This window comes from Taudactylus pleione, unplaced genomic scaffold (assembly GCF_031769625.1).
Source record: "Taudactylus pleione unplaced genomic scaffold, aTauple2 ptg000885l, whole genome shotgun sequence".
NCBI lineage: Eukaryota > Metazoa > Chordata > Amphibia > Anura > Myobatrachidae > Taudactylus > Taudactylus pleione.
The window spans coordinates 1,250,818-1,278,475 of record NW_028285286.1 but is presented as its reverse complement, the minus strand read 5'-3'; the positions used below and the strand labels follow the sequence as shown (position 1 = coordinate 1,278,475).

The window sequence follows — 27,658 nt, the reverse complement described above, 5'->3', positions numbered from 1 at the left end:
GGTAAAGGATTTCTGTGGAGCTTGCTAAGAGCAAGAGATTGTCCAAGTATGGGAGCAGTCTGATCCCCTGATGATGAAGATAGGCTGCCTTAACCGCCATGATCTTGGTAAAGACCTGAGGAGCTGTAGACAGCCCAAAAGGCAGTGCTTGAAATTGGTAATGTTGCTGTAGGACAGCAAACCGGAGATACTGCTGATGAAAAGACGCTATAGGTACATGTAGGTAAGCGTCCTGAATGTCCGGAGACACCATAAAGTTCCCAGGCTCCATAGCCAGGATAATAGAGCATAGGGTTTCCATACGAAACCTGGGCACCCTGCTAAACTTGTTCAGAGACTTGAGGTTGAGGATAGACTGATGAGACCCATTGAGCTTCTGAACCAAGTAAAGGGTAGAATAATAGCCCTTCCCTCGCCGTGATGAGGTGAACGGAATTATTACCTGCAAGAGCAGTAAGGACTGAATGGCCTTCTGGAGGAGCGGGGCTTTGCTTGGGTCCGATGGAGGTCCTGTGCAAAAGAACAGCTGGAGGGGCAGCCTCATGAATGAGTGGGGGTATACATGGGAGACCACTTCTTTTACCCAGGCGTCTGAGGTGATCTGACGCCAGAACTGGGCGAACTGAAGAAGTCAGCCTCCCACCCTGGGAGCCCACCCATCAGGCTGAAGACTTGTCCTCAGATTTGGTAGGTGGACGTCTAGAAGCCCTGGCCTGTTTGGTCCTAGGCTTGGAGGCCTTTGTGGATGCCGACTGCCGTGGAAAGGACTGACCTTTAGCTTTTCCTTGGGGACGAAAGGACCGAAAAGATGACACCCGAGGCTTTGTAGTAGATGCAGAGGGCAAGAACGCTGTCTTGGAAGCTGCCAAGGTGGTCACAATCGTGTCCAATTCTGGGCCAAACAGGATCTCCCAAAATAAGGCAGAGACTCCAAAGCCTTTTTAGAGTCCTAATCTGCCTTCCATGAACAAAGCCAAATGATACAGCGGGCTACCACTGTAGTAGAAGATGCCTTGGAAGCTAGGAGACAAGTATCCAAAGCCGCCTCTCCCAAATAGGAGGCTGCATCTCTAATGTGAGAGATGTAGGACAGCTGTTCCCTCGAAGCATCAGAGGGAAATGTATATTCTAGGGTCTCTGCCCAACTCTTAATGGCGTTAGCCACCCAGGCCGTAGCCCTGGCAGGACGAGTAATAGCTCCTGTAAGAGAGTAAATAGACTTCAGGCAAGCTTCAGTCCTTCTATCCGTAGTCTCCTTTAAGGAGGTTGCAGTATGGATAGGTAAGGTAAGCGTTCTTAAGCAGGCGTTTCACGTGGGCACCCACTGCAGGGGGAACTTCCCATTTAGTTCAATCAGAAGAGGGTAAAAGGAACTCAAGCGTTTAGGCAGCTGAAACCTTTTACTGGGCATATTCCATGCTTCACTCATATGATCAGATAACGGACTACCTTCTGTCACTTATATAGTGGCTCTTTTACCTTAGGAGTGGGTTCAGCTCTCACAAGTGCAGGTATATTCAATTTAGAGGGGGGAGACAGAGTGAGAGAGGTCTGCGTCTTCTGCCTCCCCAGCTGGCTGGTATGGGAAGATAACACAGCACGCTTAGTAGGTTTACTAGGTAAGGGTTTCTTAGTTTGCAGTATTTGTTTGAAGGCGGTAGAGGTAGCCGCCAGACTTTGAACTGAGGTAGAAAGAATGTCTACCCATGGGGGAGGCAAAGGATTTGCAGGGAGTACCTGCTGTGGCCATCCCATAGGGGGAGCTACCACTGCGACCGCTAGGTGGTCTGCAATTTTTGCCAGGACCTGTGAAAAGGAAGCCCAGGGGGGGTCCTGAGGAGAGGATGCCGGGGTTGATGGGCCAGGTGGCACATAGACCATCTTGAATGAGAACCTCTGAAGCTAAGCCTGCTAAGCAGGACTTCCAAGACACCAGAGATAGAGCAACAGGCTGCTTGTTATTCTTGCCTTTGCTAGACATAGCTGCAAGGATAATGTTGTACACAATCTGGCACAGTGCAGTGGGCAACCCAGATATATGTACAATATGGCACTGTGTAGTGCGCAACACATATATACAGTATGTGATAGCCCTCAAAAATATAGGAAAATGCGAGGTACAATAAACCCCCTATACCACAGTATTCCAGGGTTATAATGAAGAAAGGGAACGGTATAAGCTGACTGTTGAGAAAAGAAACAGACAGCAGCGCTAGCACAAGTCACATACACTGCAGAGTATACAGTATAACTACACAGACAGCAGCGCTAGCACAAGTCACATACACTGCAGAGTATACAGTATAACTACACAGACAGCAGCGCTAGCACAGGTCACATACACTGCAGAGTATACAGTATAACTACACAGACAGCAGCGCTAGCACAGGTCACATACACTGCAGAGTATACAGTATAACTACACAGACAGCAGCGCTAGCACAAGTCACATACACTGCAGGGTATACAGTATAACTACACAGACAGCAGCGCTAGCACAGGTCACATACACTGCAGAGTATACAGTATAACTACACAGACAGCAGCGCTAGCACAGGTCACATACACTGCAGAGTATACAGTATAACTACACAGACAGCAGCGCTAGCACAGGTCACACACACTGCAGAGTATACAGTATAACTACACAGACAGCAGCGCTAGCACAGGTCACATACACTGCAGAGTATACAGTATAACTACACAGACAGCAACGCTAGCACAAGTCACATACAATGCAGAGTATACAGTATAACTACACAGACAGCAGCGCTAGCACAGGTCACATACACTGCAGAGTATACAGTATAACTACACAGACAGCAGCGCTAGCACAAGTCACATACACTGCAGAGTATACAGTATAACTACACAGACAGCAAGGCTAGCACAAGTCACATACAATGCTGAGTATACAGTATAACTACACAGACAGCAGCGCTAGCACAGGTTACATACACTGCAGAGTATACAGTATAACTACACAGACAGCAGTGGCTGGTAAGAAATAGTGCTGTATAACCTGGCTCCTGGGAGCGGTATACATGGAGACCGGACCCAGCGTTCCCAGAGACCTGACGCAGAAAATGGCTGCCGCGAGCCTCTGAGGGGGCGGAGGAGCAGCTCAGGGGCGGCAAGACCGCAGTGGAATGGCGCCCTGAGCTGGGGGAGGGGCTGCAGGGAGAGCGCCTTCTCCCCTATACTGACATCAACCACCGGGTCCCCTGGCCTTAGCTGGCCCTTGCGCCAGTATAGGTTATACCCTGGTGGTCTAGTGGAGCCCCGGATGCACCGGTGTCCACATCAGCGCCTCCGGTCTGTCTCCGGAGGTAAGACTGCGCATAGACGTGGGTCCTCACAAGCGGGGACCCACCTTACTTGTCCAATTGAGTCCCGGCTGCAGTCTGGGTTCCCCTGGAGCCCCGCCAAGAGTACCTAGCTGATGGCTGGTGTTGCGGTGCCGCGGAGGGGTGATGGAGCAGCAGTACAGACGTCCAGAGGAATGCTAGCGCTGCTTGCTCGGTATTAAAAATAAAAATAAATCATAAAAATAAAGCTTGGTCTGCTTATAGCAGCCCCACTGTTCTAACGGTGATCCAGCTCCTGCCGGGCACCAACAAAACTGAGTTGCCCTCAGGCTGTGGGCGGGGTATTGGGGAAAGGACCGGAGCATCCTGGGGTAGAAAAAAAGCTTTGCTGTTGGTGTCCGGTCCTCCAAGTCCCGACTACACCCCATTGTCTCCCTGTGGAGCCCTATGGACCCTGAAGAAGAAACATCAATTAACGTAATTACTAACTCCAGCACAGTGATGATTAGTACAATGACAAAAAAAATAACATCACTGCCAAAATTCTGTGTAATAATCCCGAAAAAAGCAAAGCCAGGATTATCAGTGAGAGAACCCTTTCATAAACTGTATACAAAGAGTGCGATTTTATATTCATTAGCTGGTCATCTTGGTGGATTCATTCTGAGAGCAATCGGATGCCCAGTAGTACTGCAGGGATATACATTTACGTGAAGGGGACAATTGATGCATACACACAGTGAGAATACAGACCGTCAGTTCACTGAGAGCCAGCAACGTCACTCAGCCATTTTTGTGTCTTACCTATGCCGCTAGTTCCTGGGGAGCTGATAGGCTGAACCCTGGCTCAGCCCATAAAAAGTCTGACTCCACTGAGTGTACGCTACTGCTGCAATTGAAAGTTAGGCATTATGCAATCCTCTAGGACTTTCTAAATCAATTGGCATTATTGGCAAATACAATGCTAGGAAGTGTACACAGACAGTGGTCAAGGTTATAAAAAACAAAATAAATACAAGTTTAAAAAACACATGATAAACGCAGTGATGTCAGCGCACATAAGATGGAAAGCTATAAAAAAAAATAAGATGTATAGTATTAATGATACGGTACTAATGCTTTCATCTCTGGTTAAATTAATACTGCTCGGTCATGCCAGTCACCTAACTGGACATGTAATACTCATTTACTAAAACCGTAATATTTCAGGCCCCCCGAAATACAGCAATGGGTGGACTCAAGACTCACCAAACCGACTAATCCTATTGTAAAAGCCCGCCCACCTACGGCAAAGCCTGGACAAGCTCCCATTGAAAAAAAAAAGAAAAAAACAAAATAAAACTAAAATACTTATATTACAATAACAGAAGACAGCCCAATTTCTACACTCACACACTTTACATACCACCTAATTTACAGAACAATGGGGGTTGGTGTCCTGGACAACCCACAGTTTAGGATATGTTTGCTTGCCGCCCCTCTTGGCACTTATTACACAGTGTTTATGACATATAAATGGCAGTAATGGTGGCTGGCAAGTAACGAGACCTCTACATCCTGCCACCTGCTGGTAACATAAACGGGAAGTGGCTGAGGTTACAAGCACCAATTATACGCTGCTTGTACAAGAACTGTTCTCTATCACGTCCTAATCATTTCTCATGGCTCAGGGACACAGAACGACTTGGCGAGTAATGTTATGGATGAGTTGGGTTATTCTAATCTTACAAACTGCGTTGGTAGCAGTGCGTCTGCAAGAAAAGGATAACGCGGGAAATCCTGAAGACGGAGAGGAAACCACCAAGCGCAGTTCTCCATCGCAATCACGCAGTTTCACAATTCACCTCATCTTCAGTTCAAACACTACACTGGAAACGCACAATAAAAACGGACTATGTCTGGGCAGAGAGAAGAGAAGACGCGTCTTCAAGCAAAGGAGTGATCCAACTTCCCTGCGGAGGAGACGCAGCGGCTCAGCGAGGCAGTATTACAATCCGGTCTGCCAGCTCCGGGTTACTTCACTTTCCGCGACAGTCTGTAAACAGCGAAAGTTTTGTTCAGAAACACCCTGGTGAAGTGTTTGGTGTAGGGGGGCAGGTCTTTCTTTATTTCGTGACAAAAACGGGGGAAGGGTGAAGGCGTCAGGTCGGGGTCATTGTCACCGGTACCATCCATGACCTGTAGCCGAAAAAATGAAGAAAGACAACAAGGCCTGTTATGCTGCCCGGATAATGCCCTCATGCTCCAAGGCACAGACAGAAACAATGGTGTAAAGGGCACTACCTACGCTGGAACCTCAACATCCCATTAATGAAATATAGAAAGTTATGAAGAGTAGCTGACTAATAGGGGCAATGCTATATAGACACAGGTGCTTTAAATGTGCTCAAAACCCACTGCTGGGGCTTATTGCCATCTCAGGATGTAGTCGGCATCCCGACAGTGGTTTGAATCCTCACCGCTGACATCCGATGGTGAGTATTAGGGTTAGGCTGCGGGTGGGGAGGGTTAGGCTTAGGCTGCGGGAGGGGAAGGTTAGAGCTAGGCTGCAGGAAAGGTGGATTAAGGTTAGGGTAAAGCTGGCCACACACTAGACCAACTTTCATCCAACCATCCAACTAGTTGATTGGTTGGAATGAAAATCTGGTAAGGTATGGGAGTAACCGATGATCAGCAATTTGCTCCTAAATGCCAGAAAACAGATGAAAATAGTCGGTCAGACAAGTTCGTTAAAAGTTTGATCTAAACTATTTGTTCAAACAACAGTTTTTGTCCATTTTCTGGCGTTTGGGAGCAAATTGCTGATTGTCATTTACTCCCATACCTTACCAGATTTTCATTCCAACCAATCAACTAGTTGGCTGGTTGGATGTAAGTTGGTCTAGTGTGTGGCCAGCTTAAGTGTTACTTACCAAATTATGTTGTGATGCCGCTGTCGGTATTCTGGATCCCGTACCCAACCCGCCACCTCATGTGACTACAGTAGGGAGGCACCAGTCATAATAGGGTTCAAAGATCGTTATGGGAAAAAACCCACCAACCACTAAACAATATACAGCAGTGTTCTCAGGGATACCGGACGTTATGTGGACATGGATCCAGCACCGAGTTCATGTTTCATACTGTAACGCTTGTGTACACTGTATGGCTAACAGATCAGTGATCAGCGACACTGTGATTCATGCGTGTACAGAACGCCGTCTTACCGGCCAGTAACACTAGAGCAGGGGCTTATTCACATTGGGATATGTGGGAGTAAGGTCTAATAAGGTCTATGACTTTGGTCTTACATGGCCGTTATTAACATCCAGGAGATCGCGAAGGCGACATCCGCGCTTGTGCCTCTGTTCGTAACAGATACTGTCCTCCAGGATGACGTAATCGGTGCCGAATGACCTCAGTATGTTGTACACGTCTTCTGGGGACCTCCTGGCATACACCTGGTACACCTGAATAACACACACAATCAGCTCCTGTCAGGGTGCATCAAACTTTTACCAAAACATTTAGTAAACTGACAAACAGCAGAGGCTCAGCCAGCGAGAAGCATCCCGCAGCCAGGCTGGTGAGAAGGTTGGAGGTACTAGGCACCCATGGTAAGCAACCGGGCTTGCGAGAAGGTTGGAGGTACTAGGCACCCATGGTAAGCAACCGGGCTGGTGAGAAGGTTGGAGGTACTAGGCACCCATGGTAAGCAACCGGGCTGGTGAGAAGGTTGGAGGTACTAGGCACCCATGGTAAGCAGCCGGGCTGGTGAGAAGGCTGGAGGTACTAGGCACCCATGGTAAGCAGCCGGGCTGGTGAGAAGGCTGGAGGTACTAGGCACCCATGGTAAGCAGCCGGGCTGGTGAGAAGGCTGGAGGTACTAGGCACCCATGGTAAGCAGCGGGGCTGGTAAGAAGGTTGGAGGTACTAGGCACACCCATGGTAAGCAGCCGGGCTGGTGAGAAGGCTGGAGGTACTAGGCACCCATGGTAAGCAGCGGGGCTGGTGAGAAGGCTGGAGGTACTAGGCACCCATGGCAAGCAGCCGGGCTGGTGAGAAGGTTGGAGGTACTAGGCACCCATGGTAAGCAGCCGGGCTGGTGAGAAGGCTGGAGGTACTAGGCACCCATGGTAAGCAGCCGGGCTGGTGAGAAGGCTGGAGGTACTAGGCACCCATGGTAAGCAGCCGGGCTGGTGAGAAGGCTGGAGGTACTAGGCACCCATGGTAAAGTGGTGGCTGTGGCATTAATACTGGCTGACACCAGCTGTACGGTCACAGACATTTGCTGATTAGGTGCTGCCGTGATTATTACTATTTGCTTTGCTCTGGTGCCTGTTATTTATACACTTATGCAATGTGTAATACTTTGTTACAAACAGGGGCCGTGTGTTTATTGATTGAAGTCAGTGACCGGCGTCGGAGGAGAGGGCTCCCACTGACATACCCAGCATGGATGCGAGCGGCTCCTGAATGTCCTGTACATGTGAGATACAGGGGCAGAGCAAAAAGCCACAAGCGCAGTGTCACATTGCTGGGTATTAGGGCAGGAGGACATTGCTGATTCTTGCTCACATCCCATACAGGTGCCAGCAAATATAAGCACACGGTAACTGGATATATGTACTGACGGAACCTCACAGTTAATTAATCTGCCCCATAGAGTTCACCATTTCTATTGTCTGTTCATGTAGCTAATCCAATACATCAATCTTTCCATGGGGACATGAAACAATAAGCTGCTTTTATGCATCTTCCCCTATAGGTCTAGCTATTGCATTTGGGATATTATATAACCATTTCCTACTCTGATAAAAAGTAACGTCGATTTGCAATTATTCCAGGTAAACACACCTGGGTCACCCAGGTGATCGCCTGGGTGTGCGAAGACTTGGCAGCAACAGAGGGAATGAGGCCGATAGCTGCGACAGACATTATTTAATAACCTGACTATCTGGAGCAGCACAATATTAGAAAATAACAAGCCACGGCCAGTCCAGTAATAGCATACCTGCTTTGTCCTGTCCCTTAGGGTGACGTCCTCATAGTGTGGGTGGTTGGTCAGTACTCTCCCCGTGCAGAGCTTTACCCCGGCCAGAAGCTGCATGCTTCCAGCAATTACTGCGTTACTTGGGGTGTTTGACCTTTAGGGAGAAAAATAAACGGTCTTGACAATCAGTAAATCCCCAGAAGTCTACACCGTGACAATACTTTGTAATTATTGTTATTTATTTGTACCATACAATTTATATTTCATTAGAAAATGGATAAAATCATTGCTTTGGTTCAGCATAATCGCATTTAGATGTCGCGTTATGGGGAACAATGGGCAGCAATGGAAACAGTGACACCTGGAGGCTGGAAATATTATTACACATATCTGCTGATTGGCTTGTAAATGACCACACACGGTGACCGGTAAAGTATATGACCACGTCAATAAATACAATATCATTTCCTTGAATAAACTGCAGAGTTTAAATGTATTCACGTAGCTATCCAGTCAACATTATTTCAGTGCTAAATTTAGGTCCAGGCTTTGGCTATCAACACAATATTGACATAATGAACATGTCGGCATTCTGGTGTCGAAATTCTGCCTGTTGACAAATCATAATACACCCATTCACATAATCTATTGTAAAACCAAGTTATTTTCCTTTTAAAAGGTGAAGAATTGTCAACTATTTTCTGTTACTAATAACTGCCAATATAAGTTCTCTTTATACCTAAAACATTAACGGAGACAGCTGATCGTTACAATTTATAAGGGGGGCTGAACTACACAAACCACATTTCGGTCCCCCTTGGTTGCAGACAAGCAATCACTCAGCGGCGATCGCCCGTTTTGACCGCTTCCATCCGTTGCACAATGCTGCAATTTAATTGCGAGAACGTGAACTACAAGTGATGAAATAGGTCTATTGCCTAGAATGGGATGGACTTTTAAATTGCTCATTCGTGCTCATTTGTTTCCAGGTGATCCATGGCAGGAAATGCGACATTGATCAGCGCAATGAGCTTGAGTAGGGTTTATTGTTTTACGGAACGCAGCGCTGTTTTCTAAATTATTTATTTCATGCTGTTTAAATTGCAGAGACTAAAGGTGCATACGCACGTAACCATTTTGTAACCAATGATTTTCTGTCAGATTTTCCCTTGAAAAACTGAACGATTTTTTGAAGTGTAAAGAACGATTTTTTGAACGATGAGTGAATAATGGCCCTAATTCAGAGCCGGACGCTCCGACAGAGCGCTTGCTCTGAATCAGGGTCGTCCTTGATTTTCAGAGCGGCCTCCTGGCCGCTCGCATAGCTGTGGTTTACCACCCACAGCTATAGCGAGCGGCCAGGAAGATGGTCGCGATGGTCAAGACCATCACGACCATCGGGCTTGCGACGAGACCCTTGTGGTAGGGTCTTGTTGCCGCAAGCCCTAGAGTGCTTTCGGCTCTATCAGAGCCGAGAGCACTCCCACTGACATCACTTGTGATGTCAGTGGGGCCGGACCCAGACGGTAGGCGTTCCCATGGGAACGCCTCCGTCTGGGCAGCCATGCCCCCGGGTCGCCCACCAAAGGGGGCGTGCAGTCACTCAATATCGACAGCACGCCCCCTTTGGTACGAGACCCAGAGCGACGGCTTGACCGTCGCTATCTGGGTCTCGCGCATGCGCACGACGGAGCCGGTTCCGTTGTGCGCATGTGCACTGGGCCAACATCGACCCGCTTGCGAGCGCTCAGCGTTCGCGAGCGGGTCTGAATCAGGCCCAATGTTCCTTCTCTTAATGAAAATCGTCATGTTGGACAGTCTTAAATGGACGATGAACGATAACTACAAAAGGGACGTGCGTATTTGTGATTATCGTTCATCGTTATAACTCATAAACTGAACTTTATTTTTATCGATAATCGTTACGTGTGTATGCACCATAAGGCTGACGACATCGGCACAATGTGTCGTTTCCGGGCAAATCGGAACAACATATCGTGCATGTCGTTCAACGTGTACCCTCAATTACGTGCTCCTGCGGGTCGTACACGATATCTTCTGGTTGGCCGTGCTGCATGGTCAAATCAGAAGAAATTGTGCACGATGCTTCCATGGTACATCACGCCGTAGTACCACTGCATCGTGTATGCATGGCGAGATATGTCGCCGGCGGATCAGCTGGGAACACATCGTTTTGATGTGTAACCGGCCTGAAATGTAACCATGTAATGGGGGCCTTAATGCTTTGTGGATCTACCTCCAGAAGCGCTGGGTGTCCCCATATTCCTATCCACAAAACCTGCGCCGTTTCTAAGACCTCAGGACACGTTTGACAACAGCGCACAAATTCCCGGACATATCAACAGAAGCGTTATCGCAACCGAGCACAGAATAATTCCCCAGATTCAGAACCGTTCTGAGATCTTCTGGCCTTGCTGCGTTGTTACAAAAGGCATTATAAACTGCGTATTATGAATATTACATATATATTTCTTCATAACCCCATTATAGGCATTTTAAGGGAAAAGTAAGAACCGACGGGTGTAGCCACGCTTTAGCAATATCGCCCAAGCTCGTTTCTCAAGCTTCTAGATCATCCATTTCTCGGGGTATAATAAACGCAGCTTTATTCCAGCACTGACAGCTTGAAAGACAAATATCTGTAACTTCTCTGTGTTCTGCAGAATCGCGCTGAAAAACAAAAGCCGGTATTCTGCCGTCTCAGCGTTCTCCTTCCTCCGAGGCGCTGATGACGCAGCCTAACGTATTATGGTTCTGTTATATCTATACAAACGGCTCTCAAGAGACAAAACGCATCAACTATTGGCCGGCTTTAAATAACGATGATGGTGTTAAATATCTCGTCACTACAACAGTTTATCATAAAAAAAATATCAATAGTTATTACGGAAATCGCTAAGAGCGGCTTTTTTACTTTTTTTTTTTAATTTTCAAGGACTCTGCACCCTCTGGCGTGAAGCCTAGGGATTAGCATAAAGCAGATGTGGTGCCATTATTTAATCAGGGAAAATTATGGACTGCACACCAGTAAATTTCACCTCGTCAGAGGCAGAATATTACATGCAGCTATGAGTTATAACGCTGTAGGCACAGGAGCGGATTAGCGCTGAGGCAATGCGGTAACTGCCTGGGGCCCCCGGATCAGTGGTGAATTATAACAAGGGCTAATGCCAGGGAGCAGGAGGGGGGCCCACATGCCATTGCCCTAGTGACAAATCTTCTTGTTCTGTTATTAGCCCGGCACCGATATACTATATGGGTATGGTGGGGGTGTCCCAGCACAAATCTCCCCCCGGACAGTCTGGCACAGGTGGGGGCAGAGGACTGCACTGTGCTATACAGCTCATGATGTCACTCCGTGTGACCTGTCTGCGTAGAACGCAGTGACATCATCAGTGTGATGAGCAGGTGAGAGGACGCCCCCTTACCCGGACACTGCAGTAGGAGGACCCTGTAACGGTGGGAGATATGGGAGTGCGGTTGAGGGGGATAGGAAGGTGGTGGGGGAGAGGGACAAGGGGCAATGTGGGGTGCGCAGATCTATCTTATACTCGTTCTATCTTTAGTTGGATATGAGAAGTCAACATGGTCATAGTGTCCCTGCTGACCCATCAGTGACTTACCTGCTCCCACAAGCTACAGCAGCATCTTCCGGGTTACAGGGGGTGGTAGAGGGGGACAAGTAGAGGCAGCGGGTGACAGGGAGTGGTAGAGAGGGACAAGGAGAGGCAGCGGGCGACAAGGAGAGGCAACGGGCGTCAGGGAGAGGCAACGGGCGTCAGGGAGAGGCAACGGGCGTCAGGGAGAGGCAACGGGCGTCAGGGAGAGGCAACGGGCGTCAGGGAGAGGCAACGGGCGTCAGGGAGAGGCAACGGGCGTCAGGGAGAGGCAACGGGCGTCAGGGAGAGGCAACGGGCGTCAGGGAGAGGCAACGGGCGTCAGGGAGAGGCAACGGGCGTCAGGGAGAGGCAACGGGCGTCAGGGAGAGGCAACGGGCGTCAGGGAGAGGCAACGGGCGTCAGGGAGAGGCAACGGGCGTCAGGGAGAGGCAACGGGCGTCAGGGAGAGGCAACGGGCGTCAGGGAGAGGCAACGGGCGTCAGGGAGAGGCAACGGGCGTCAGGGAGAGGCAACGGGCGTCAGGGAGAGGCAACGGGCGTCAGGGAGAGGCAACGGGCGTCAGGGAGAGGCAACGGGCGTCAGGGAGAGGCAACGGGCGTCAGGGAGAGGCAACGGGCGTCAGGGAGAGGCAACGGGCGTCAGGGAGAGGCAACGGGCGTCAGGGAGAGGCAACGGGCGTCAGGGAGAGGCAACGGGCGACAGGGAGAGGCAACGGGCGACAGGGAGAGGCAACGGGCGACAGGGAGAGGCAACGGGCGACAGGGAGAGGCAACGGGCGACAGGGAGAGGCAACGGGCGACAGGGAGAGGCAACGGGCGACAGGGAGAGGCAACGGGCGACAGGGAGAGGCAACGGGCGACAGGGAGAGGCAACGGGCGACAGGGAGAGGCAACGGGCGACAGGGAGAGGCAACGGGCGACAGGGAGAGGCAACGGGCGACAGGGAGAGGCAACGGGCGACAGGGAGAGGCAACGGGCGACAGGGAGAGGCAACGGGCGACAGGGAGAGGCAACGGGCGACAGGGAGAGGCAACGGGCGACAGGGAGAGGCAACGGGCGACAGGGAGAGGCAGTGGGTAGTGGGTGACAGGGAGAGGCTGAGGGTGACAGGGAGAGGTAGAGAGGGACAAAGAGAGGCATTGGGCGAAAGAGAGAGGCAATAGGGTAATGTGACCTTTGGGTAAGACCTTCTCCCCATCCCTGTCTCTAGCGCCCAACTCTAACCTCCCCCCTGCAGCCGTAATGGTGACATTCTGACAATGCTGATCACATTTGGTGAATAATTTTCATTTTCACATTCGGTTACATGCGATTAACTTACATTAAAAACCCAAAACACATCAGCACCCGTGAGCATCTGACCCTAATGTGGTTTAATGTGCGGTAACTATGCTGGATGTAGAAGTGGCGGGAGGGTAGGGGGTCCGTCAATGCCTGGGATGAGAGGACTCGATCCTGTTATACAGATCTGGCAGTGATGCACCCTATGCTGTATACCTTATTTGGGGTCTGGGGAGCATCTAGTGTTGTATGGGGACCCTCATTTGCCCTGGAGCACAATTACTAGGAAATATTAATTTGGATTTATGAAACACAAACCCTGTCATACCAAGCAGGTACCAGCAGTGCTCTTCGACAGGTGGGAACTTTGATAAGGTTTATGTACAGTGAGTGCACATTGACACCCAGGGGCAGATAGCAGTATTTTAGGGAGTCTAGAAGTCGCCACGGTGACCGGTTACTTATCCAGCCTTAAACCACGACACTGCCTTTTGGCTTATGTAAAAGAATAAAGACATTTCGAATAGACCGTCTCCTACTCACTTGATCCAGTTCATTAAGCGCACAGTGTCCGGGTCATAGAATTCCTGCAGCTCAGACAGCTCCTGGGTTATTCTTGGCCAGAACTGAAACACAGAATATACTGGACTCTGGGATACGTACAGTGAAACCCTTTCTACCCTCCAGCACCTAAGATCAGCAGCAGCTCCATCTTGTGACATGTTATTGTACAGAATGATGTTGCATAGACACGCATAGGGGAAGATCATGGACTTAAAGGGACGCTAAAAACAGAACGCAAGATCTTACACGCAAAAGCACCATATGATATTCACATAATATAGATGTGCAAATTTGCTGACGGGAGCCAAGATGTCTGTTTACTCCCAGTGACTATAAACTGGTCTGGATAAGTTCTCATGTGATTAGATGGTAAGCTCTTACGACAAAGCAATTTCCTTGTGTGTGTTGTGCACTTTCTGTGAAGCCACTGTACATGAAAGCAATGCATCAAAGCCGTATACTGTCTACTCACAAATCTACTCAGCAAATTATATAGATTTATCTTACAATTAAAAATAGGAGATCTTACCTTAAATACCAGATAAAGTATCACCAGTATAGATACAGTGTATCGGAGCACATTGGTCTGCAAAATACATTATTTTATTACAATACATTCACTTATTTTTGTATGACTAGATAAAAATGACTCCATACTGCCATCTAGTGGATAGATTTGAAAATACACCTCAGAGCACATAAATTCCGGCATGTAAGCACAGATTTATAGTAACTGTTGTACAGCTATGCCGGTCGTCACTTTCTAGTGTGAACGGCTGCTATTAGTAAGTACAGACAGATCCAGAATCTGAGTATTAATATTAGATCAATTCTGAGTATTACGTTATAATGAATGCAGAACTAGACAGGGGGGGTATACAATTATCTCATCTTGTTCCTAAACACGTCATAGATGACCAATATCACCGATACGGCTGTGTTCCCTCTGCTATAAGTGTGTATATTACATATTCAGTGCACTGACCCTCTGCGGCGTGTACAGGCGGAACAGTCTCAGCACCATCCCCCAAACCTCCATACTGGCGAGTCCGAAAGAGGCCACGGCGCACATGTGGGCAGTCCAGAGGTATTTCATCCTGCAGCGAAAGCGGTTTGTGTCACGTGTGAGCTGTAACGAGAACCCAGTCCTTACATACATGTACCTACGGTCTTACCGCATGGTGCTGACACCCAGGCAGCCAAACAAAACGCTGTGCACGACATTGTACGCCACGTCCGCTCTTACAGACCACGCGCTCTTCTCCGTCTTCTGCTTTGCGTTTGGCGAGATGCTGAAAAACAACAAGAAAGCGAGGAAACGGCCGCTGAGGGGGATATTTACTAAAGTGCGGGATTTTAGAAGTGGAGATGTTGCCCATAGCTACCAATCAGATTATACTAATTTATCTAACACCTTCTAGAAGATAATAGCTAGAATCTGAATGGTTGCTATGGGCAACAACTCCCCTTCTAAAAACCCCGGACTTTAGTAACTATACCCGAGTCTCTATAAACTGCAGCAATATCAAAAAAAAATTCTATTTATTTTTGGTTTTCTGTTGCCCATTTTACACCCCCTGCGAGTGAATAAATGAATAAAAGCCAGGACATGCTGAATCACTTACCTGAGGTTGTGGAAGGCAGTGAGGGAGGAAGCAACGATTAGGATGCAGAGGACAAACACGTAACTATAAAGGAGCAGAGTGTCTGAGAGTCTTTCAAATGTGTCAAATGGCAGCATCTGGAAAGGCTCCTCACAGAGGTACAGATTGGCATCAAAGTCTCTATGGAGAGGAATAGTCAGCATTAGTCATTGGAATATCTCATTCAAAATACAAGATGTATGTATGTGACTTCCTGTCCTGTACGGTTACAGTATCACAGGACTGCCTGCCCTGCTCGGTTACAGTATCACAGGACTGCCTGCTCTGTACGGTTACAGTATTACAGGACTGCCTGCTCTGTACGGTTACAGTATCACAGGACTGCCTGCTCTGTACGGTTACAGTATCACAGGACTGCCTGCTCTGCACGGTTACAGTATCACAGGACTGCCTGCTCTGTACAGTTACAGTATCACAGGACTGCCTGCCCTGCACGGTTACAGTATCACAGGACTGCCTGCTCTGTACGGTTACAGTATCACAGGACTGCCTGCTCTGTACAGTTACAGTATCACAGGACTGCCTGCTCTGTACAGTTACAGTATCACAGGACTGCCTGCTCTGTACGGTTACAGTATCACAGGACTGCCTGCCTCCTTTGGTTACAGTATAGAAGGAGTCTGCCCCATACGGTGACAATATAGCAGGACTGCCTGCTCTGCACGGTTACAGTATCACAGGACTGCCTGCCTCCTTTGGTTACAGTATAGAAGGAGTCTGCCCCATACGGTGACAATATAGCAGGACTGCCTGCTCTGTACGGTTACAGTATAACTGAACAATGTAATATATGGTTACCATATGAATAACTGCAGTTTATATAAATGTCTGAGAGTGAACTTAAATTTGGTGAGGAAGAGTTAGAATGAGTTCTAGTTCAAAAAGAGCCTGAGATAACATCCTGGAACAAGTCTGGGCTGTTTTTTAGGACCAATTTAAGGGAAATGCTGCAGAGGGATCACCGGTACACCCCCTTGGAAAGTACTCGGATCCCAGGAGTAGGTTCATACTAAAAGACCTTGTGGCCTAATCTTGAGGCCATATTGACCTATATGATCATTATACAGAGGCCATATACATTAATTAAAATGCAAAAACATATATGACCTCTGTAATGTACAATGCAGGAAATATAATCTCACAATATCAAATTCCTACTACTGCATGGTTGTCCGCATCAGCATTTGAATTAATCTATATGATCATTATATATGTACTTATCGCCATTATTTATGAATTATATTTACTGAATTGTATCTATTTTTGCACATGTAAGTAAAGATTTAATTTGACCATACTCTGGTCATACATTGTCTAAGCTGAGCACAGCATATACCTTTTTCTATTTATGCAGATAGTCAGCTATCTTATACAGCAGCTCGCTAGCCAAAAGTGATACCATCTTACTCAGTGCACAGGTATTATTTATTTATTACCAGTTATTTATATAGCGCACACATATTCCGCAGCGCTGTACAGAGAATATCTTACCATTCACATCAGTCCCTGCCCCAGTGGAGCTATATTCTCTATCACACGCTCACACACATACACACTATGGTCAATTTTTGTTGGGAGCCAATTAACTTACCAGTATATTTTTGGAGTGTGGGAGGAAACCGGAGTACCCGGAGGAAAGCACAGGGAGAATATACAAACTCCACACAGATAGGGCCGTAGTGGGAATCGAACCTATGACCTCAGTGCTGTGAGGCAGTAACGCTAACCATTACACCGTCTGTGCTGCCCACTCTTTGAAACTTCTTCGTACCATTGGAAATATCTATGCCACACTCTGTGGTAGATCCAAGCAGAAGCTGCCTGACGCGTTCCGAGTATAGTTTTGACCACAGAGCTAGAGAATCCTTTGTACCTCAGGAGGGATGTGTCAAGAGCCACGCCGTCAAAGACAGACGACCGAGGTCCTGGTAAAGGCAAGGACCCTGAGACAGCAGGTCCGGACATTGAGGCAGCAGGAAGGAAGTGTCGATGGAGAGACTCTGAAGATCTGAGTACCAAAGACGTCTGGGCCAAGCTGAAGCCATCAGCAGGACAGTGCCTCCATCTTGCATGAACTTCCGAAGAACTCGAGGAAGAAGGGAGACTGGAGGGAATAGGTAAGCAAACTGGAAGATCCACGTCACTGACAATGCGTCTACGAAAGTTGCCTCGGCGTCCATTGTTCTGAACCCGTACACCAGCAGTTTGTGAAGTTTGTGCCTCTGGAAGGCACCATCTGCTCACTGGGGCCCGTATTCAATTTGTGACTCGCCCGCGTGGGAACTGTCAGTAGCCGGAGCCAATCAGCAGCCGCTCTACAGTCAGCGCGGACACTGATTGGCTCTCGGGACAGCCAGCTCCGTGCATGTTCCGTCAGCTGGCATTCGGGAGCTATGTGCGGCAACACACATACTGATAGCTGTTGCGTGGGTCATGTAAACTCGTTTTTTTGTTTTGCCAAGTACCTGGATTACTGCGGAGACCAGCGCCAGGATATAGGCGAGTATGAATTTTTCTTTGCAGAGCCATGTATTAAGGATATTCTACTGGAGAAGGGGACAGACACATCTGGTATAGGTATAGGTAAGTATGTGTGAATGGGTAGGTGTGTGTAATAAAGTTATACTGTCACGGTGTGTGTGTCTTTTTTTAACTATTTATTTTACAGTGAAGTTACAGGTGCCGCATGTCTGCTGGAACTTGTTGTTCCACAAGTGCAAAATGGCAGGCATACTGGCACTTGTAGTTGCACTGTAAAACACAATAGTTTTACATTATTTGGCCCCCCCATTACCTCCATGCCCACCAAGCCAGGGGTATGGGGAAGAGCCCCGGGCTTCAGCGTAAGCCTGTGGTGCTCGGGAGGGGGGACACCCTTCTTTGAAGGGTCCCCGACTCCCCCGAGATCACCGGCTTGCGCTGACCGATTTGGGGTGCTAATGTTTTGGACCTGGAGCCCCGGTGATTGAGTCTCCGGGCTGTGGCATTACACCCCGGTCGGTTGGGTCTGGTGCTGGTCTTAAATATAGGGGGATCCCAACGTTTTTTTTTTACCCCTATATTTAAAACCAGAAATGGTCCCTGCAGCCTTGGGTTGGTTTCTAAAATATGCTTTTTGTTCCCCATATTTTTAGAAAGCCCACTGGCTGGCAAGCCTGGGGCTGATTTGCCTTTTGGGGGGGGGGGGGGGGGGGGAACCTTTAGTAAATTTTTACCCCGTTGTTTTACGGGTTAAACAAAACGGTAATTTTCTGGAAATATTCTAGGGACCCCCCTAAAGAAGTGTAGACAAAGGGTACCCCTATTTTTAACTCCTGAAGGAAGTCAGGGTTTCTAATAGCCGCGGCAGGCGCATAAATGTGACTTTGCATAAGGTGATGCAGCAGAGCATTTAGAAGTTTTTTTTAGGGCAAAACAACTATGGGCATCAAATTTGGGGTACTTGAAAATGGGGTTCAGCATATTTTAAAGTTGCTAAAGTGACTTAAAAAAATCGTGAAAAACCCACCTGCCGCAAACACCTGCAATCAAAAAAACACTCGGGGCATACTTGGGGACCCCCCCCCCCCACAGAGTAAAGTTAGCTATTTTTTAAGTTTGTACCCCAACTTTATTTTTTCTCAACCCCTTTTTCAAAGTAAATTTTTGGGGTGTCCTTAATTTTTTTATTTTTTATTTTGACTCAGATTACCTTTGGGGGACTGTTTGAAGGCTACATGGGGGTTCCCACAACGTTGCACCCCAAAACCCCAATTCTGCACTTTTTACCACCTGCCATTCATAGGCAATACTTTACCGCCTATTACATTGCATTGACATTCCGCCTAGGCGGAAAGTCTTTCAAATTGAATACGGAGTAAAATCAAAACAGGTGATAATGACGTCATCGGCGGCAAATTACCGCAAATCCGGACTTAAAGGTCCTAGGAGTTGAAAACCCTCTGGGTGAAGAGACCATTCCCTGGTATGCACGTTGTGACAGCTGAGGCAGTCAGCTTCCCAATTGAGAACTCCCGGAATGAACACTGCAGAGATGGCCGGGAGGTGAACCTCGGCCCATGTCAGAATGCGTGACATTTCAGTCATTGCTGCCCGACTTCGTGTGCCTCCTTGATGTTTGATGAAAGCCACTGTTGTGGCATTATTGGACTGTACCTGTACAGATTTTCCCTATAGTATGTCCTTGGCCAGTATGAGGGCCCTGTAGACATCTCGAAGATCCAATATGTTGATTGGCAGGGTTGATTCGACTGATGTCCAACGGCCCTGGAAGGAGTGTTGACCGGTCACTTTGCCCGAGCCCCGAAGACTGGCGTCCGTTGTAAGGAGTACCCAGTCCGGGACCCAAGAGGGGCGACCCTTGATTAGATGAGATGTCTGTAACCACCAAGATAGGGACAGACGCACCTCTGGAGAGAGCACCATCGTCTGAACTTTGATCCGATGGGGTAACCTGTTCCACCTGGAGAGGATCAGCCTTTGCAAAGGTCTTAAGTGGAACTGAGGATACTCCACCATATCGAAGGCTCCCAGAACCTGCATGGCTGAGTGGATTGACACTCCGCGACTGTAGAGGAATCTGCGCACTCGTAGTTGAAGTGTGGAGATCTTGTCTAATGTCAGATAAATTCTCTGATCCTGAGAATAGCAGGGCTCCCAGATGAATCATTCTTTGTGAAGGATTCAGGGAGGACTTTCCAGTTGATTAACCATCCGTGCTTGTGAAGGAAAGCAATGGTTAGTTGCAGATGGCGTTGAAGCCACTCTGGGGATCCTGCTAAGAGCAGAAGGTCGCCCAGATATGGTAGCAGTCGGACACCCTGACCATGCAGGTGGGCCGCCATGATAGCCATAATTTTGGTAAATACCTGTGGAGCTGTGGATAGTCCAAAAGGCAGAGCCTGAAATTGGAAGTGTTGCTTTAGAATAGCAAACTGGAGATATCGCTGATGAGAGGGCGCTATAGGTACATGTAGGTAAGCGTCCTGAATATCCAGAGATACCATAAAGTCCCCAGGCTCCATAACTAGGATGATAGAACATAGGGTTTCCATCCTGAACCTGGGTACCCTGAGGAATTTGTTCAGGGATTTTAAGTTGAGGATAGGCTGAAGAGACCCATTCGGCTTCTGAACCAGAAAGAGAGTAGAATAATAACCGGTTCCTCGCTGAGATAGCGGTACTGGCACAATTACCCCTGCTTGCAGCAAGGACTGTATGGCTTTCTGGCCTTGCTTGGGTCTGAAGGAGGGCCTGTGTAGAAAAACTGGTGGGGTGGCCGTCATAGAAATGAGAGGGCGTACACGTGAGAAACCACTTCTCTTACCCAAGCATCCGCGGTGGTTTGACACCAGTTGGCCTCCTACTCTGGGATCCCCCAAGGGGAGGCCCATCCCGTCAGGCTGAGGGCTTGTCCTCAGTTTTTGAAGCAGTGCGTATGACGTCCGGGCCTGCTTGGTCCTGGGCTTAGCGGCCCTAGTGGAAGTCGACTGCCTAGGAAAGGACTGACCTTTAGGCTTTCCATGAGGACGAAAGGACCTAAAAGATGTGGCACGAGGCTTTGTAGTAGTAGTCGCTGAAGGCAGAAATGCAGTTTTTGATGCCGCCAATGTGGTTACAATCTTGTCAAGGTCTGGGCCAAACAACATCTCCCCGTTGTAGGGCAATGCTTCTAGGCCCTTTTTGGAATCCGCATCTGCCTTCCATGAGCGTAGCCACAGGGTACGGTGGGCACACACCACCGTGGCCGAGACTCTAGAGGTTAGGAGACTGGCATCCAATGTCACTTCTCCAATATAGGAAGTTGCATCTAGTATGTGAGCTATGAAAGACATCAAAGCCCTAGAAGCATCTAAGGGAAAAGAGTCTTCAAGTGCGTCAGCCCAGCTCTCTATAGCTTTATCCACCCATGCAATAGCCATGGTAGGACGGGCAACAGCCCCTGAAAGAGAGTACATTGATTTATGGCAAGATTCAACCTTTCTATCCGTAGGGTCCTTCAAAGAGGATACTGTACGGATAGGTAACGCAGCGCTCTTAATTAAGCGCGTAACATGTGAATCCACCGCCGGGGGAGTCTCCCATTTTGAACAATGAGCCCAGGAAATGGATAACAGGAGGTCAGACGTTTTCTTGGTTGAAACCTCTTACCAGGCGTCTGCCAGGCTGTTGCCATATGTTCAGCTAGTTGATTCGATAGAGAGAATTCTGAGAAACTTCTTTCTGTCATTTAGACAGTGGGTGCTTTGATTTAGGGGCTGGTTCGTCATCTTCTATAAATAAGATGGATTTAACAGCTCGCACCAAGGCAGGAATATTAATTTTTGACTGACTCTCATCTTCCCCCGGAGGGGAGTCAGTGTTAGAGAGATCAGCATCTTCTGCCCCCTCACATGACACCTCAGGACCTGAGAGCTGCGTAGACTGAGGATGGCACAGGATGCTTAGAAGTCTTATGGTGCGTATACACTGGGCGATAAAGTGGACGACTGAACGATATCGTTATCGTTCAGTCGTCCACTTTATCGTCCATTTTTAACCCCAAAACTATGAACGATAAAGACGACGCGTGGGTCGTTCGTCATCATCGTTCATCGGGCTGACATGCAGGGAACATATCGTGTAGTGTGTACCCACCATTACTGGGTAGGGGCTTCTCACCTGGCAACATAGCTTGAAAGGCTGTTGGGGTAGCCACCAGACTCTGTACTGAGCTAGAAAGTACGTCTACCCATGGAGGGGGTAAAGGAGGTACCTGTATAGCCTAAACCTGTTGTGGCAACCTCAGAGAGGGCATTACGGCCTGTTGTGGTAACCCCATAGGGGGAATTACAGCCGGTACCGCTAGGCAGTCCGCAATAGCAGCTAGCATCTGAGAGAAGGAAGCCCAGGGAGGCTTTTGTGCAGAAGCTGGGGGGTTTGATGGGCCTGGTGGGATATAATACTTAGCACATAACCCATCTTGTATCAAATCCTCCTCACTTAAGCCTGCAGCAAATAATTTGCATGACAGCAGTATGGGTGCAGATGCTTGCTTGCTACTCTTGCCCTTGCTAGACATAGCTGTAGAGCGGTACAGCACAGAATATGGTACTGGGTATAATGCAACCACTTGGTATGTAGAATACAAGTAGAAATGCAATACACTGATCCTGTCTTATGCTTGGGCAAGCTGCAGGAGCGCACAGCACAAATATGGCCCAGTGCAGTAACCAACTGTATGTAACAACCGTCACAAATACATTTGTTTTTAGAGATGTGAGGCACAGGAAAACCCTGAACACACCTGGATGTTAGGGCAAAGTAAGAGAAAAAGGAAAAGATATATACTAACAGTATAGGGATATAGACAGGCAGCGCTGGCATAAGTCACATACAATGCAGAAATACAATATAACTGCAGAATGGCACTACAATCAACTACACAGTTTCTGTGGTCAGAGACTCAGTATCTGGTAGGCTATAGCGCTACATAACCTGACTCCAGGGAGAGGTATGTAGGGGCACCGGACCCAGCGTTTCCTGAGAGAGCTGTGGCAGAGCCTGGAGAAAATGGCCGCCGGAGACCTCAGAGGGGGCGTGGTCGGAGGAGGAGAACAGCTCAGGGAAGCGAGACATCAGAGGAATGGTGCCCTGAGCTGAGGGGCCGCTTTAATGGGGAAAGCTGACCTCCCCATGCTGATTATTAACCACCGGGACGCTGGATTCCTGCTCCATAGGAACCCTGGTGGTCTAGTGGATCACTGTGGACGAAGCCTGTGCTCACTCTCAGCACCTCTGGTTTTTCCCGGGACCGGAGGTAAGAGTGCCACTCTGCGGGTCACCCGCCTTACCTGTCCCCTTGTATCCGGGCTGCAGTCTGGGTCCGTCCACGGGGCCAGCGAGCGAGAACCCCGGGATGCCAGCAGAAATCCCCAGCCAGCGCAGGCGTTGCGGTGCCCGGAGGGGTGACTGAGCGGCAGCGCAGACGTCCTGTGGACAGTCTGCTGCTGCACTCTCAGTAAGAAGTACTAACAAAAACACATAAAAGCTATTTGGGCTGCCTAAGCAACCCACTGCATAATGGTGACCCGACTCCAGCCGGGCACCGAGGGAACTGAGGTATATATTGGGATATAAGGGTTGGACCAATGCATCCCGGGAGCTGAAAGCTTTTATTGTGTGGTGCCCGGTCCTCAACCACCACCTACACCCCAAGGTCTCCCTGTGGAACCCTATGGACCCTGAAGAAGAAACTTAGGTTAAAGGGACAGTGGCCACTTCTCAGCCAGAACACCTCAGCATGGTCAATGAAGTCACAGTCATCACAGCCTTTACCTGGTTTTAAAGCCCATCTTTGCTTGTACGAACTTAAATATATGTTCATCTGATTGCAAGCCGAGCATCTTCTGTCAGGGAGAAAACCATTTTGCAGGTGATTAATAGTCCAATAGAAGTCAAGATATAGAGTATATAGTGTATTACAAAAGAAAGTATAACTAAAGTTTGCAATGCTTGGAGTAGGCATGTACTATGCAAAGCTCTCCAGTATTATCACACTACAGATGGTGATTTATTAACCAGTCCCTCACATTATCAGGATAAACATGTATGTACATAGCCGGTATAGTCAGAGCCGCCATGAGACAGGTCGGGAGCATTACTGCGCCATATTGGGGCGTGATTACACCTCGTACAGAGAGACACTTATACATTTATCTGCGTTACTTTGGCGTGACTTTACTCTCTTATTCCTTTCACTCAATCATACAATCCAGCGTTCTCCCTTATTACAAATTATTTAATTTAACTAATAAATATTTGTATTAAATCAATATTTTTACTACCAATCCCTGTATACAGACGGAGGCAAAGCAAAGCTATGTGACGCCAGCCAGCGCTCCAAGCAGCCAAGTGGGAAGTATTAATCTCGTCTAATCAGGCGGGAGATTGTGTTTGTAGCGCACACAATTCTATACGTGAAATACGTTAGTTACACAATTCTAGATGCAGGAAGGAATTTCTGTGTTCTGTAACTGTGTACTTACCTTCACACACTTATTCATCAGTCCAGCGAGAGTCAGGACAATGAGTACATGCCCACTGAGGGTCCACAATCTTCTGAGAAAACTCCCACTTTTAAGATTTCGCTAAAAAAAAAAAATAATAAACAAAAAAAAAAATTTTAAATTCAGAAAACAGAAGAATGGAGAATAAAAACAGGCTGCTAGCCTCAGCTATGCCACTAGTGCGGGCTGCTAGCCTCAGCGATGCCACTAGTGCGGGCTGCTAGCCTCAGCGATGCCACTAGTGCGGGCTGCTAGCCTCAGCGATGCCACTAGTGCGGGCTGCTAGCCTCAGCGATGCCACTAGTGCGGGCTGCTAGCCTCAGCTATGCCACTAGTGCGGGCTGCTAGCCTCAGCTATGCCACTAGTGCGGGCTGCTAGCCTCAGCTATGCCACTAGTGCGGGCTGCTAGCCTCAGCTATGCCACTAGTGCGGGCTGCTAGCCTCAGCTATGCCACTAGTGCGGGCTGCTAGCCTCAGCTATGCCACTAGTGCGGGCTGCTAGTCTCAGCGATGCCACTAGTGCGGGCTGCTAGTCTCAGCGAAGCCACTAGTGCAGGCTGCTAGCCTCAGCGATGCCACTAGTACGAGCTAGCCTCAGCTGTGTCACTAGTACGGGCTAGCCTCAGCTGTGTCACTAGTACGGGCTAGCCTCAGCTGTGTCACTAGTACGGGCTAGCCTCAGCTGTGTCACTAGTACGGGCTAGCCTCAGCTGTGTCACTAGTACGGGCTAGCCTCAGCTGTGTCACTAGTACGGGCTAGCCTCAGCTGTGTCACTAGTACGGGTTAGCCTCAGCTATGTCACTAGTACGGGCTAGCCTCAGCTGTGTCACTAGTACGGGTTAGCCTCAGCTATGTCACTAGTACGGGCTAGCCTCAGCTGTGTCATTGGTCAAATGATAGTCAAACTTTGTGCTCAGCTCACAAATAGTATGTAGGTATTTACTGCACTACAAAAGATGTTCAACCCAATCACCCATGTCACACAGTCTGCTCTGTAATGTTACATTACTTCTCTGCCTAACACGGTCCTGATTACTAAAAACATTTGGTTGAAAAAGAGTGACTGAAACCAGATTACAGGTGGAGAATCAGTAGTGCGCTTACACACCAGGAGCGATCTATAATCCCCTTACAATGTAACACAACAGCTGTTGGTATGTAATGAAAATGATCATATGCGGAAATGCCCCGGTCACCTGTAGTCTCCGTGCTATAACCGCTGCCAGAATGAAGCTGAGAATCAGAGATCCCGCAATCATGGTATTAAAGAACTGCAGGACACACACCAGGATCAGGCTTGTAGCTTGGATCATGTACAAACTCCTCACCTAAAACAACAGGACACCGGTGCACAGAATGAAAAGGTAACCAATGCAGCTCTACCGTAAATCTACTGCCGGTTCCACACATCGAAATCTGTTATAACATTAGTGCTCAATGAACTTTATAGATATAAGACAGAGGAAGGTTTACGGTTATATCTCATGGCTGAAGTTTCAATGGTGCCCTAGGGAAACCTATAGCCAAAATGATCTAAGTGACAGGAAAGAGGCGATACCGCTGTACAGAACACACCAGACGCCTCCAGCGCCATTTTCATAATTTCGCACAGCCGCTGCGTACAAAGATTTAGCAGCTGTTGCTAAAGCGTCCATCACTGGATCAGTCGCTACATCGCCATCTTGAGTATAGGTTGAAACCTTTTTCTCTATTTTTACACCAGGAGAAAGAAGTGCCGGGAGCCAATTAGTTCTCCTTCAGCCGATAGCCTAACACTTCTGCATATTCTTTAGGGAGTCCTAAAGTTAGGTACACGTTAGACCACAGGTTCTCACACGTGGTCCTCGGGACCCCAAACAGTGTATATCTTCCAGGTCTCCTCACAGAATCGCAAGTGAAATCATTAGCTTCACCTGTGGGTCTTTTAAAATGTGTCAGTGAGTAATGACTACATCTGTGCACCTGCTGGGTGACCTGGAAAACATGACCTGTGTGGGATCCTGAGGACTGAGTTTGAGAACCACTGCAATAGACTATGTGCAAATTATGTGATATAGGTAACGATTTCCCTTGAACTCCCGGACAAACGATATAGGGCACACTGTGCAATCTTACAAATGGCGGAACGATATATCGTGCATCGTTTGGTGGTTAGATTGGTGACTGTATAATGTTAACATATCGCCTGGTCGTTCTGTAGCGTGTACACACTGCACGATGTGGTAAAGATCAATAACAACATCCTCAGATTGAGCAACATGTCGGGCCGACCAAAAGACACAACGAACTCCTCACGGGAGGGCGTAATAGTGCGTACACACTGGACGATTTGCCGTTCCGATCCGTCCGAAATTGGCATGTCGTCCAAAAATATGAGATATGGTAAGAACTTACCCTTGTTATCTCTATTTCTACGAAGTCCATAGGGTTCCACAGGATACCTTGGGGTACAGGTGTGACGTCAGTCGCAGGGCACCAAAGAGTTAAGCTTTCAGCCTCCCAGGATGCACTAGGTCCCCCTCCTATACCCCGCCCCCGAGCCAAGGCACCTCAGTTAGTTACCAAGCCATAGGCCGGAGGAGGAGAAGGAAGAGAGAGAACAAAGATCTGGACACATACAAGAATCACATTCTCACCAGAGGGAGACGGAAAACCGGTGACCAGAGCAAAGCCCATCTGCAGCACAGGTGCGACAGGGCGGGAGTCCTGTGGAACCCTATGGACTTCGTAGAAATAGAGATAACAAGGGTAAGTTCTTACCATATCTCATATTTTCTACTTCAGGGTCCATAGGGTATCCACAGGATACCTTGGGGATGTCCCAAAGCAGTATCCTTTAAGGGTGGGGACGCTCCTGTGCAGAAAGGAGAATCCGCCGCCCGAAGGAAGCATCCTGAGAGGCGAAGGTGTCAAACCTGTAATACCTCACGAAGGTATGGACAGAAGACCACGTAGCAGCCTTGCAGATCTGAACTGCCGAGGCACCACGTCGAGCTGCCCACGAAGGACCCACAGACCTAGTGGAATGAGCCTTCAGAGAAGGAGGGACCGGTAGGCCTTCATGAAGATAAGCTTCAGAAATAGCCATACGGATCCAGGCTGCCAAAGTTTGCTTTGAAGCAGGCCAACCCTTTTTACGGAAGCCAAAGAGGACAAACAAAGCGTCCGACTTCCTAAACG

At 48.4% G+C, this 27,658-nt stretch overlaps 1 protein-coding gene across 2 annotated transcripts in view; it reads right to left on the bottom strand.

Annotated features, from left to right (window-relative positions):
* Nucleotides 1-3,743: 3,743 nt before the first annotated feature.
* DPY19L3 (dpy-19 like C-mannosyltransferase 3) overlaps nt 3,744-27,658 on the bottom strand; it is a 51,972-nt gene continuing 28,057 nt past the window's right edge. For both annotated transcript variants that reach the window (XM_088458972.1, XM_088458973.1), the window contains 11 exons: nt 25,675-25,806; nt 24,456-24,557; nt 23,746-23,816; nt 15,391-15,549; nt 14,941-15,057; nt 14,751-14,862; nt 14,295-14,351; nt 13,745-13,827; nt 8,302-8,434; nt 6,599-6,757; nt 3,744-5,486 (listed from right to left, as the gene is read on the bottom strand). In XM_088458972.1, the coding sequence (XP_088315098.1) occupies nt 5,322-5,486; nt 6,599-6,757; nt 8,302-8,434; nt 13,745-13,827; nt 14,295-14,351; nt 14,751-14,862; nt 14,941-15,057; nt 15,391-15,549; nt 23,746-23,816; nt 24,456-24,557; nt 25,675-25,806 (1,290 nt within the window). In that variant the 3' untranslated portion in view covers nt 3,744-5,321. The remainder of the gene's footprint in view (nt 5,487-6,598; nt 6,758-8,301; nt 8,435-13,744; nt 13,828-14,294; nt 14,352-14,750; nt 14,863-14,940; nt 15,058-15,390; nt 15,550-23,745; nt 23,817-24,455; nt 24,558-25,674; nt 25,807-27,658) is intronic.